This window comes from Manis pentadactyla, chromosome 15, assembly GCF_030020395.1.
Source record: "Manis pentadactyla isolate mManPen7 chromosome 15, mManPen7.hap1, whole genome shotgun sequence".
Classification (NCBI taxonomy): domain Eukaryota; kingdom Metazoa; phylum Chordata; class Mammalia; order Pholidota; family Manidae; genus Manis; species Manis pentadactyla.
The window spans coordinates 34646124-34659186 of NC_080033.1; the positions used below are offsets into that span (position 1 = coordinate 34646124).

The 13063-nt window shown below is 50.1% G+C and overlaps 1 protein-coding gene across 1 annotated transcript in view; it reads right to left on the minus strand.

Moving 5' to 3' along the window:
- ABCC12 (ATP binding cassette subfamily C member 12) overlaps nucleotides 1–13063 on the minus strand; it is a 57875-nt gene that overhangs the window by 20520 nt on the left and 24292 nt on the right. Inside the window, 12 exon segments of the mRNA XM_057492742.1 lie at nucleotides 772–839; nucleotides 842–874; nucleotides 1581–1670; nucleotide 3737; nucleotides 4219–4313; nucleotides 4373–4448; nucleotides 4560–4694; nucleotide 7939; nucleotides 8058–8260; nucleotides 9889–9961; nucleotides 12711–12740; nucleotides 12742–12851. Of these exon segments, the coding sequence (XP_057348725.1) occupies nucleotides 772–839; nucleotides 842–874; nucleotides 1581–1670; nucleotide 3737; nucleotides 4219–4313; nucleotides 4373–4448; nucleotides 4560–4694; nucleotide 7939; nucleotides 8058–8260; nucleotides 9889–9961; nucleotides 12711–12740; nucleotides 12742–12851 (915 nt within the window).

Here is a 13063-nt window from a genome sequence, read left to right on the forward strand (position 1 = left end):
CCCTGTCTGCATCTTCCTCAATGCCGCCTTACTTCGGTTGTCATAGCAACAGAGCTGTACCAAAATGTAATCTTGAAGGATGGGCAGGCAACTCCACAGCGTTTCCTGTGACTCCAGGAAAGCTTTGAAACCATTGTCCAAAAGCTGGGAGGATTTCCAGCAAGGTCCAGTGAGAGTAGACATCCCGTTCCTTTCCAGGAGGGGCCCTTGCCTAGACAGGCCCTTGGGAAGCAGACAACCAGTGTCTGAGAAAGACACCAAATGGTCGTCGTGCAGCACAACCAGGGATTGAGCCTGACTATTGCATGTCCTGTCTTGTAGGGGGACTTTGAGGAACAGAGCCAGATGGAACCCTCTGACACCAGGCAGTGTCAACAGATACCAGTTTCTCTTCAGAGGCAGGAAGACAGGAATCCATGTTGGGCTTCCCCAACCTCTCCCATGCCCTCCTCAGAGGCGCCTTACAGCAGAGACTGCAAAACTGGCCCTATCCTGTACCAGCATGACACCACAGACAGGCTGCCTTAGCTTGGTGCAATACTTTTAACCAGTGCTTCCTTTAAAACCTGAAGGTCACATAAAAATCTGGATGCCCTAATTGTCTTAAAAGCCCAAAGGGGATTGATTTTAAGAGTTGAATTATGTAAAGTAATGAACTGACCTCAACTTCATGGGACGGGGCTGTGGAGGTTCACTCTGTGGTGCTGGGCGGGGTGCATTCAGACTCTGTCAGCCACTGACTTATTTCCCAGGGCGGAAAGGGAAACTCACCTGCGAGCCTTTGTCTAGCCAAAGACCCAGCCACCAGCTGCTGAATGCAGAACTGCCAATCATCAGGAAAAGAGGGACACTACAAATAGAGAGAGGAGGTAGCCTGCAAGAGGAGGGGAGAGGTCCGAGAGGGTTACAGAGGTGAGGGGGCTGCAGGGAGCTTATCTTTCTCAAGGCCCAATGCTGGTGAGAAATTCAAAGCCTACAGGAAAAGGGGCCCCACCCCTGAGAAACACCTTCCAGGCTGATGGGACAAGTCTGGTTATTGGGACTCTGAACTCCAGTGAGGACATCTGTTCTGCATGGCTGGAAAGTGGGTTCAAATTGTCAACATATTGGAAAAACCACTAATATGCACTCAAATAGAAGTGACTCAGCATTCTTTAAAATCAAACAAACAAAAACCCAGCCTTGCTGGGGAGAGACAGGGAATGAAACCGTAAGGTGTGTTTTGTACACAGAGGTGGGACTCTTGCTTTGATGGCAGGCAGTGAGCTGACAGCTGTTGTACTCAGTGACAGAAAGCGAGGTTACAGAATAGCCATAGCAGGGCCATGCTGCTGCTCACTCAGTTTCAATAAATAGAGTCTGGCAGCTTTAATGGAGATGAAAGGTGATTCCATTTAAAAGGCTGCATTATCAGACTTGAGATTTTGGGTGGGGGGTTGGGGGGGAATATTAGCATTGACAAATGGCCCTAAACATAAAGAGAGTAATTGTTAGAGATATCATAAAACATGTGCCCAGTAGTTGACAAAAGGGTTTTTCAATGCAAATTAAATCAAGAAACCTGTTGTTTTATACCAAACCTCCAGAAGCCTTGATGTACGCATGATACATTTTCCAGGTCACGGTTCCTTCCTGGGGGGATTCAGTCTGAACGAGCTGGTGCAGAGGAACTATGGAGACAAACACATGTCCTGCGGTCCCCATTGGCTGGGCTGGGAGCCCAGCCCCACGTCACCACAGGGCAGTTCTCACCCTTCCTTCCATTCACCCTACGCTTGAAAATTCCTAACACTCTTGCTCATTTTATTTGATTCGACCCTCCCCACAGCCTTGTAAGGCTGGTGGCTTTCAGTATTTCAAGAAATACTTATCAAACACCTACTATGTGCACAGTCCTGGGCAACAGGGGTTGTCTTGCTCTAGTTCTCCAGAAGCAGATCCCAAAAAGAGAATATGAATACATGCAGTTTATTCAGAAGAGAGGTTAAGGGAAGGAAAGGCAAAAATAAAAGGCATCTATTCATCACCCCCTGTGGACAACTGGAGCTTAAGCCGATGGAGAGAAATCTTGCTGCAGAAGCCCAGGGCATCTTCCTAGGACAGCCACTGAATGGACTCTTGATTCCCTCCACATGGCTGTCCCACATCCTCTCCATGTCCCAGAGGGAAGAGAAAATGACTCAAGTTCTCATGGAAACAACCCTCAGAGGCACAGGGCTGCTGGTTAAAGCAGCCCCCACAGCCAGAACTGAATGTGCGTCTCCACAGAGAAGCATGAAATGTCAGCTCCAGAGCAGAATCCTCACCAATACGTGGCTTTTATAAGCAGAGATAAATATAGCTAGACAAGGGGCACCCCTGCACACGGGCTCTCTGTACCCTCCCCAACAGAGAAAGCTGTCACACCTCAAAGGTGCCTCCATGCATAGAGCTGCTATTATACATCAGCCTGGGAAACTTTGCACTTCTTTGAAAATATTCAGCCTGACTTTCCCTCACTGTGTCTCCCTCTGGGACTGCAAAAAGAGGGAGCCACCTCAGTGGGTCAGCAGAGCCTAATGAACAGCAACCTGGGGTACCAAAGGGACTGGTCAAATCTCCCCAGAGCCCTCCAGCCCATTCAGGAGTGTTGCTGAGGCTCTGTCTGTTTGCTGCACTTTAGAAATTGCCCTGATGAGGGTTGTGGCAGGCAGTACTGACTTTAGCTGGCCCCCTTCCCATAGCCACTGGAGCACTCACTTTCAAGCTCTCACTTTCCTCTCCAGGGCAGTGGGGAGTTGGGTAAGGAGGAAAAGAGGAGCAGGGCTTCCTCTCTCCTCAGGGCCCCTAATCCCGAGCAACCTGGAGCGTTCCTGGGAAAGCATGGAAGAGATGGCTAGGTACCTCACTTCAGCCTTGGCAGCCTCCAGAGCATTAAAAATATATTATCTTTCCAAAAATATTTCATGCATGCATTTTTCACAAGCACTTAATGGTGCCAAATATCATCAATTCGAAGACTCACTTTTTTTTCTCACATTTTAACATCTCTGAAATCAGGATGTGCCTTCCATTCGGTAGTATGCCATATTGTTTAATTGGCAGAGATTTTTCTTTCTAAGTGGTACCTAAAATAATGGTGATATTAAAATGGATGGCATCTTAAATCTTATGAAATATACGAAGTTCTTTTTTCTTAGCGACACATTACTGAGGAACAGAACTCTAACTTGGAAAGCCACCTCACTATGGACACCTTGAAGAAAGAGACTACAGATTTAGATCCTTGTTCTCTTAGTGCCCAGAGTAGGTCAGGATACAGAGCAGGTGCTCAACCAATGTTGAGCAGCTGGAGGGGTGGAAGGTAACAGTGGGGAGGAGAAGAGGCAGCTTGGCCAGCCTGCACCCTCGTCCCTGGAATTCCCTCATGCCCTCAGCCCCAAGCCCCTCTACCTTCCCCACTTCCACATGCTTGCGTACAGTGTCCCTGGAAAACTCCTACATGTCCTTGAAGGACCAGTCCAAAGGCTGCTGCCTCTATCATTGCTGCCCACCACCTCATCTGTTACTCCCACCCTAATCCCCCATTACTCTTACCACAGTTTTCTAGGATTACCCACTTGCCTGTGACTCCCACCAGACCATAAGATCCTGAGGACAGGAGCACATTTTCTTTCTGTCCTCAGATTAGTTTAGTGCCTGGCACATGGTGGGCTGCTTAGTCCGCTTGTGGAAAGAATGAACGACCTTATCCCACCCTAATCTCTTCCCTGCTGTATAATCCTTTCTCAATGCCCCCCATAAAGAGTGGGAAACATCTCTAATATGTGCTTTTTCCCTTCATGTCTGTGAATTCCTTTAATCTTTCCAACTACTGCTAATAAAAATAAAAACTACTATTAAGGGTTACTATATGTCAGGCACTGTGCTAATCATTTTTTGTATAGTTTCTTACATAATCTTTGCAAGGTCCTATGAGGTTGACACTGCTATTTTCACATTTTGTGGACTAAGAAACTAAGGTTCAGAGTGGCCAAGTACTTTGCTCAAAATCATAAAACTGTTAGTGGTTGAGGCAGAATTTGGACTCTGACAGTTGAACCTCAAGGCTTACACAATAGCCAACCATATAATTTGGAAGTCCAAAAGGGCATACACTGTGCACACTTCTTTATCCCAAATGGTAGATTCTCAACAGATATTTAAGAGTGTATAACTGAAGGAATAAATGGTAAGTACCTTTATGTCTACAAATTCTGAGTCTGTTTCAGATTCTTTTCCTCCATCTTTCTCATCTCCTGCAACCAAGAGTAGGGTGAGAAATAAAGAGAGATCTGTGTCCACTCATGAGCTATGAGTAATAAGAGAGGTGTGGCTCAAACTTGGGGTGTACCAGCATCTTCATCTCCTTCAGCAGGGCCCTCCTTAAGGGCTTCCACCATTGCTGCATTGTAGATGTGCTCAGGATCCTGGGGACAAAATGAAGTTCCTTCTGAAAGCTAAGAGACAGAACTTCTTCCAGGCCAAAAAATCATGAGGGCCGTCACCCAAGGTCTTGCACCCAGGTCCGGAAGAGTTACCTTGAATTGCAGCCCTCTGAGGTTGTGGATTAGTTTTGCATAGTGCCCTCTCTCTTCCATTAACTCCTTGTGGGTTCCTTTTTCACAAATCTCTCCATCTTCTAACAAAATGACCTCATCGCAGGACTCCAAGAACTGCAGAAATATTAAAGTGATCTACAATGAACTTCCTCCCTGGTAAGAGAGAGAGAAGAATGCCATGCAAAATCCCATCCAGCAGCGTCTCAGGCTCATCCAGAATAGGGGCTCTCAACCTTGGTGCTATTGATGTTGAGGGGCCAGATAATTCTTTGCTGTGGCGGGGCTGTCCTGTGCATGGTAGGATGGTTGGCAGCCTCCCTGGCCTCTACCCACTAGGTGCCAGTAGCACCCCTTCCCCAGTTATAACAAGCAAAAATGTCCCCAGACATTGATTGCCAAATGCACTCGAGGGGCCAAAATGGTCCGTGGTTTGGGAAGCACTGATCTAGCACCCACAAGTCTCACGAGCACAAAGGGGATCTTTGGTTGTCACTGTAAAGCACACTGAATCTAGCTTTGATGCTGCTCCCTAAATGAACTGCCCTGCCAAGAAACCTGTTCATGGAGATTTGGATGTGAAATCAACAAAGTCAGTGCAGACAGGATTTGGTGGAGAGGGATTCTGACCTTACAAGCCCACATCATCATCCTCATCTAGCCCAGGAGAAACAGAACCACGCCCCTGGCCTGAGGAGTTTACACCAGCTTTTCCTGTACAATAAAAATATAGTTACATTTAACTGGGCACTCCACATTTTGCCCACAGCACTTGTTTTTCTAATTTTAATTCCCTTCATTTTCACATCACTCCTAAGATCAGAGTTCTGCTAAGAGGGGTGTTCCTTTCATTTGGAATGAAACAGAGCTCTCCCCACAGGATCAACCGATCTAAGGGCAGGAAGCCCCCTCCTAAAGACAGGCTAGACGCTGTGAGATTTAAGAAGGTTCTGCCTAAAGAAGTCTTTGCAATACAGGCCAGAGATCCTCCTCTGAACTTCAGGGTCCACCCAAGGTCAAATCAACCTTTGATGCTCTTGATTTGAAGCCTGAGAGAAGGAGCTACATTTGGTTACTGTCTGCCCGATATGAGGTCTGGGGGTAGTGCCCGCAAGGCCAACTGTCAGCAGGTCAGCCAGCTTGGACGGCTCCCTTGGGCTAACTGCCCAGTTCTCTGTCCACTCTCCTGGACACCACAAGCAGGAAGAACCTGGCTATTAAATGTCCAGTTGAGACATTTTCTGGGAGAGCCTTTTTCCTGAAAATAACCTCTCACCTTTGCACAGCATCTTCTAAATCTACAAAGCCTGATCTCACCTCTTATCTTTCAATCTCCCACAATGCTGTAAAGAAAGCAGGCAGCTTTATTATCAGCCCATCTTCCAGTTGGGGAAACCCTATGAGAGCCCCACAGCATTTTCTGCCTGCGTGCGTACATGCGTTCCAGCCCCAGGAGCTCCTGGTGAAGGCCCTCCGGGTAGTGAGCTCCCAGCTCACGCTAATGAGATTTGGCATTATTTGAGAGGCTTTGTTTTGCAAACACTCAGAATCTGACCCTGGGTTGGATTTCAGTGGTCAGCCACTGGCCTGATTTCATCTGTTTCCTCAGGTAATAGAAGAGCAATCTGCAGCCCAAGCACTAGGAAGCACCTGGAATGCCTGTGGGCCTGAGAGTAAAAGCTGCGGAGAAACGTTCTGGAAAAGCCCGAGGGCTCTGGTTCAGGGGCTCTGAGCCCCCTCCTCCACAAAAATGGACAGCTGGACTGAGATTCCAGTGCCATCTGGTGGCTGCCTGCATTTTTCAATGTGTAAAAAGTAAGATAAAATGACCTTGGTGAAAGGTAACATTTTTGAGGAGAATAAGGCCTGGGGGAAAAATAGTTCCTGCATGAGGTGGAGCCTTTGGTTACCAAGTGTTAAATACTGGACCAGGACTGAAGTTCTGATTCCCCCACAGTGGGGACTCCTGGAAGGACAGCTCTGACCCACATTGGTCAGGGGCCGGGAGCTCCTCTCCAGGTCCCCAGGGCCCATCAGGAGACAGCCCTCCCTGCTACAGGTGCACTACAGGAACTGGACCCCCGGGGTGCAGAGCTCTGGTGCCATCATTTAGCACCCTGACTGGGTGAGAGCCCATTACCATCACCTCATGGAGGTACAGAAGAAATCCAACCTCTCACCCACCCTGACCATTGGCCAGCAGAGGAATGAGGGACTCTTGTCTGCAGCAGCCATCTGGATGCTTCCTGGAGGCAATTGAGCCCACTCAGAGGAAACCCAGACAGTCCCCACATGTAAAACTCAGGTGCTTGGAACTTATTCTGAGAACTCCAGCCCTTGTAAAGGAGGCAAGGCTGGGGGCAGAGCCACAGCGATGGAAAGGCCTGGCTTTCCTGGGTCTGGAAGAAACTCCCTCTCTTCAGAGGATCCTAAAAATGCTGGCTAGAACATCCAGAACATCCAGCAGCCATGGCAACCTCATTTGCTGCCTTTCCTCCCCCTGCTTGACTTACCCTTGCAAAGGCCACCAGGCCTGTCTCTTACCACCCCCCGACAACAGGTTCATGTTTAACATTTTCCCCACAGGTGGCAGGATAGTAAAGAAGACAGTAACTCTGCTCCCTCTGCTCCAACAAGCCTCAGTAAGTCAGTCCCGGGGGTTCTCTCCTCCAGAGGGAGACCTGCACACTTACACACACACACACACACACCTCTGGGGACTCACTACAGAGAGGAAGATGGAGACAGTATAGGATAGGAGAAAACCTGACTTGTCTCAGGGTAGAGGGCATCTTGGATTCCCACCAGGCATTTAGAACCCTTTATGTGTAGCCTGCACAGTGAGAACTAGTCCTGACTTGCCAAATTCCCAAGCTCATTCAAGGCACCCTTTGTTACTTTCCTTGGCAAGACTCGGTTCCTAAGGCCGAGAGACTGGCTCTGAGCAGGGACAACCTTCGTGTCTTAGCCCCAAAGCCCTGGTCTCCAGCCCTTCTCTCCTGGCCAGTGATTCCAGAGGAATCTGAGCCCCTCATGTAAGGGGTCGCCCATTCCATCCACCCCAACCAGGTGCCCCTGGCCTCAGGCTGCCCAGATTTTGCTGGAGGAAAGGCTGGGGCCTGATTTGTTTCCACCTGGCTTCCCATCTCCCCATCACCAGTGGCCCAGAGCTGGAGGAGACCCCCTCTGTCCACCCGACAGGTGGGGTTCAGTTTCTCTTGGAGAATCTACCCTCCAAGGAGGAAAGGTCTTGGCCCTACTGAGCCCAAAGGTAGGACCAGTAGAGGCCATCCATGCGGCAGGGCTGAGTGCGAGATGGGTGGCTTGGGAAAATCATGAGTGTCTCTTGCTCCCACCCCACCCTGTCAGGTGAGGACAGCCTCAGATGGGAGAGGTGGTTTTAAGCAAAAGAGGAGACTGTGTGAGCATCAGTGCCACACTTACCGCGTGACCCTGTGGATCCTGCCAGTCCCATTTAACTGCAGCTGGTGGGTCACCAAGACGACAGTCTTCCCCCTGAGGGCCTTCTTAATGTACTCCTCAAAGATGTGCTTCCCCACTTGGGCATCCACGGCAGACAGGGGTTCATCCAGCAGGTAGAGCTCATGGTTTGAGTAGATGGCCCGGGCCAGGCTGATCCTCTGCCTCTGTCTCCCAGAAAAGTTGAGGCCCCGCTCCCCAATCTGCAGACAGGGGTAATATGCTGCCCATCTCTGAAACCCACCCACCACCCTGCAGCCCTCGGGGAACAGGAGCATCCTGAAGCCTCCCGAGAGTCTTCTGTGGACAGCTCATCACCACATCCCCATCCCCGCTCCCCTTACAGGGACCCCTTACTGCGCCAGGTGCCTTGGGAAGTGGAAGACACCCCCCTGCAGGAAGCCTGGTGGGCAGCGGGGAATGTTAAGTAAGGGTTACCTGCCTCACAACAGCTTTGTTCCAGTGCACATCCACAACAAGGGGCTGTGTTTTGACCGCTAACAACAAAGGGAATTGTTGAGCAGAAAGCTTCGGAAGAGTGGACCAGAGAACAGGAGGGAGAAGTGGCTGGCAGCAGATGCACAGCAGGCTCTCTATTTATTTACTTGCGGAACAACTCTCCACCTGACTAGGCAACTCTAAGCTCTGTGCAGATAGAGGCGCGTCTGCCTTGTACATCACTCCATCCCTAAGGCCTGGCACCATGCCCAGTCCAGAGCAGGTGCTCAGTAAGTATTGTTGAAAGGATGAAAAGCCTACGTAACCTACTTCAGGTGATTCTAACTGATTCCAAAGTGAACCCTCATCACATCCAGCCAGGTGCTGAGCTGAGTACTGGGGAAGGACCCATGAAGTGGGACAGGAAAAGTCCCCCATCAACTGGGACCTCACATGTTGGCAGGGAGCAGGACAGGGTGGCTGGTTATACATATAATAATGGCACAAACCAAGCACTTAGGGGCAAATTACTTCAGACCACGGCACCTTGGAAAAGTCTTCCCCAAAGGGGATAGATCTGGGGTTGGATTTGGCGGGTTGTAACAAGAGCAGGAGCAGAGTTCTAGAAGCTGGAAGGCAAGTGCGCACTCAGGCCAGCAGGTAGGGTGGGCCAGGCCAGCAGAGGCGGGGGTCCCAGATGGCAGGCCGGGAAGGCCCTGCTGGCCATTTCCTTGACATGGGTACACAGAGGGTCCTAGCAGAGAAAGGCAGGTGTTCTGAACTGGTCTTTCTGCAGGATGCTTTAGCTCGCTGGTCTCCTCTGGGGCTCCTGGGCACAATGGGAAGGCTGAACAGAGGGCACATTGGGAAGGGGAGAAAGGAAAACAGCACAGTAACTCCTCTGACTCACCTGAGTTGGCAGAGTCAGCCCGGGACTCAATCAGCTCTTTGGCGACAAGCATCCCAGGGGCAATGTTTGGAGGTGACCCAACTCCTGGGCTGGGCAGAGCAAGGGAGGCAAGAAGGGGCCCTTGATACTGCAGACACAGCACACCACCCCGGGGCCTCTCTTTGGAGGACAGAGCTGATCCATGAGCTGAGGAAGCAGCTCTCACCAGAAACCTTCCCTGAGATGAGTGGCAGCTTGGGAGCGGCCCTGGAAGGGACCACACGGAACACAATGTAAGTGGAGTTGGTATCACATCCACTGCAATGGTACCTCAGGAACAGACCCAGAAGGAGGATGCAGGAGGGCAGACCCGGGCTTTCCTGGCATTTCCTGGGACCTTTCTGTCCTCCAGAGTATCCAGAGGTGGATGGAGCTGGGGCCTGCCGAGCCTCTGCCCTTTGGACCTGGGCTGCTGCAATGGGGCTGAGATCCAGTTCTGCTCACCTCAGTCAGGTCTCTAAAAGGGAGGCTGCTCAGGTCCTCCTGGAGGGCACAGACTCGAACTGTGTGCTGATACCTATGGGTGCAAAAGTCAGAAGACAGCCCGGTGAGAAGGACCCCACGGCCACTGCTGCCTTGAGCTGCCTCAGCAGGCACCATGGGTGTGACTGGGCCAAGGTTGAAGATGAGGCCGGTTGTCTTGCCTTTGGTACCTGAGGAAGCTTGCCCCTTGACCCTTGTTGCCCACTGTGCAATCACTCCTACCAGGTTGGAGAGAACAGCTTTCTTCCCTTAAGACACCTGAGGTACTGAGGCACAGGGAATGCCACATGCAGGGCAGACGGGCCAAACGGGAGTTGGATCCCAGCTCCTTGGACCTCCCAGCCTCTTGGCTTTGCTGCTCAGCCCCAGGCCAGTGTCTGGGGAGACTGACAAGCAACCGAGGCCCTGACCTACTCTCAGCAGCCACACTGTGGGGCGAGCACTTCATCCTGCAAAGGACAACAGAGCTGGGGGTCCCACTCCTTGGGGACTTTGACACCAAGGGATCCAGGAAAATCAGTAAGATAGTGGGTAGGAACTCAGAGATGTCTGGGCCCTGAGCTGTGAAAGAACCCTGCCCCTTCTCTCTGAGTTTTCACTCACTCCCACTCAGACAGCCCCCACAGCAAACAGGGCACCACAGTCCCCCACACAGCCGCCTCAGGAACTGGCTCCTGCTCCGAGTTCCCTGGAGAGCCGGCTGGCATCTCCAGCTCATGCCCCATCCAAGGTGCTGCAGGCCCACCACTGGGCCCTAGGTTTCGGTCCTGCTTGATGGGCTGCTGATTGGCGGGTTGGTATCACCACCATCATCGTCATCATTGGGATCCTTTCTTCTCAATGCCTGATGACAGGTGGGCCTCATAACTCAGACTTTGCAAGACACACCTTCCCAGTAAAGACACCAGCATGAGAGTGAGCAGGCAGATTATGGGCAGCTGGCCTGAGGGGGCACACCAGCCCCCAGCAGCACTTGGCACGGTGGGACAGAATCTGTGCACATCCTAAGCTTCGTGCCCACATGTCCACTTTAGGGTTAGTATACATGGTAGTTAAGACCAGGGGCTTTGGTGTCAGAACAACTGGCTTTCAATCCAGCTGTGTGATGTTGAACAAGTAATAAACTGGGCTAATCATTCACTGGGTTGTGAGAAGGAAGCAGGAACACATATTTGCCATTAGCACAAGGTCTGGCTCATTGCAAATTCCCCATCAGTGGTGTTATTAATATTCCTTTGCTAATCTTCAACTATGAGATTCAGACTTCTAAACACATCTTCAACCCCTTTCCACCCTCATCCCCCATCTTAAAATACCTCCCATCCTCCTGCTTCCTGTGGCTTCTGAGAGCCACAGTGGCCACCCTAGAAGCAAAACCCCTGCTAGAGATGCCACAGATGAAGGGTGCTCAATTCATTCTTTGAGGCCCATTTTAAGTGTCACATTCTCTTCCTTTACTTGACCTCCATTACCTCTGAACAACACAGTCTCCCACCTCTTGGTACACTGTCATCTTTTGCATCTCTTACATCCTCTTCCAGAATTGAATACCTTGAGAACAAGACACATCTGAGCACCCTTGTGTCCCCCATGGTCCTGCATATTGCAGGTATGTGGTAACAATGTGCCCTCTGATGTCCTCATTGATAAAGACAGGAATGCCTCCTAGCCTGCTTCCATGGAAAGAGAAGCCATTCCAGGGGGGTGCTGGGATGAGGCACAGGCAACGGCAGGTCAGGAGATGTGGAGCAGAGCAGTCCAGCTGTGCCCAGGACTCCCACACTGACCACAGCTTCCTGCCACTTCTGAGCTTCCTGGAGACAGGCTGTCATGGCCAGGGAAACAGGGAAAAGAAGGGGAAACAGCAGGCTGCTTTCTGGGAACCCACATGCTGGCTGATATCAGCCAGCAGGGACAGAGTTTTTGGGTTCAAGCAGAAAGATGTTGAAAGCTGACAGGTTTGTAAAACCAACTCCATTTGTCTTTGTTTCATCTTGGTACTTGGGGGGCTTCAGGGTGACCCAGCTGTTAGGCAGCAACAGCAGGAACAAATGTGGCCTGGAGTTCAAGACTGAATCTACTTTGCCAATCAATAGCTTTGACCTTCGGTATTTCAACTCTCATCTCTGGGCCTCAACACTTCAGCTGTAAGATGGAGATATGATGCCAGGATTTCTCTCAATGGGTGGTTATGGGACTCTAATGAGAGAGTGTACGTGGTAGCACACTGATCTCAGCAAAGGACCAGAGGAAGCTATTATTTTTCAGAGCTTAAAGATCAAGGTCCAAAGTATATCTAAATATTATGACTTGGACTTTGTGTTTATTCCGTCAGATCATTTTGAGGACACTAAGAGCAATACATCCTTATAGCTCTGACGTCAATTAATAATTCTGGGGGTGGTTAGTTACATACCTGCTACTCATAGTTTCAAGCAAAATTTTGGTTACTTGGCCTAAAACACAATTGCCAGATTCATCTCTTTCCAGTCAGACAGCATACAAATGGTTACAGAGAGCCTCAGACCACACGCTACTCTGAGCTGGGTGTGAAGTGCCGATTCCATCCATTTCTTAGAGTGTGATCACAGGTCTGCAGAAGGTGCCTCTCCTGAAATCTTGGGTCAGGAAGAGAAAAACCAAACACCCATTTGGATCTGATGAATGTTTAATCAGAAGTCATTAAAGAACCCACTTAGCAATCATTTCCAATGGCATCAGCATCTGTAGCAATATATCAAATACTAAATTAAAGTGCCTTGTGCTTTCAAAGTGAATATTACCTTTGGTGATCATACTTTTCTCCAAATAATGTTTTCTCGCACATTTCCGTGCAAGATCCATGCTTGCTGGGAAACATAGGCCACAGTTCCGTTGACTGCCATGGTCCCTCACTGTAACTGCAACTGGAGCAACAGTACCAGAATGCCTTCAGAAGCCCAACCTTGTGGACTTCTCCTTGTGAGCCCGCTGCACCCTTGCCACTCACTCATTCCATGAGCATTAATAATGAAGGTCTAAGAGGGTCAACATGATGTCTTGCCCACACTCTGCAAAGCCCAAAGGTGCAGATCAAGGGTCTCAAAGTCAAACAGCTAGGGGCCAGGCAGGAATGTTGCAGCAGAGGCAGTGGTGA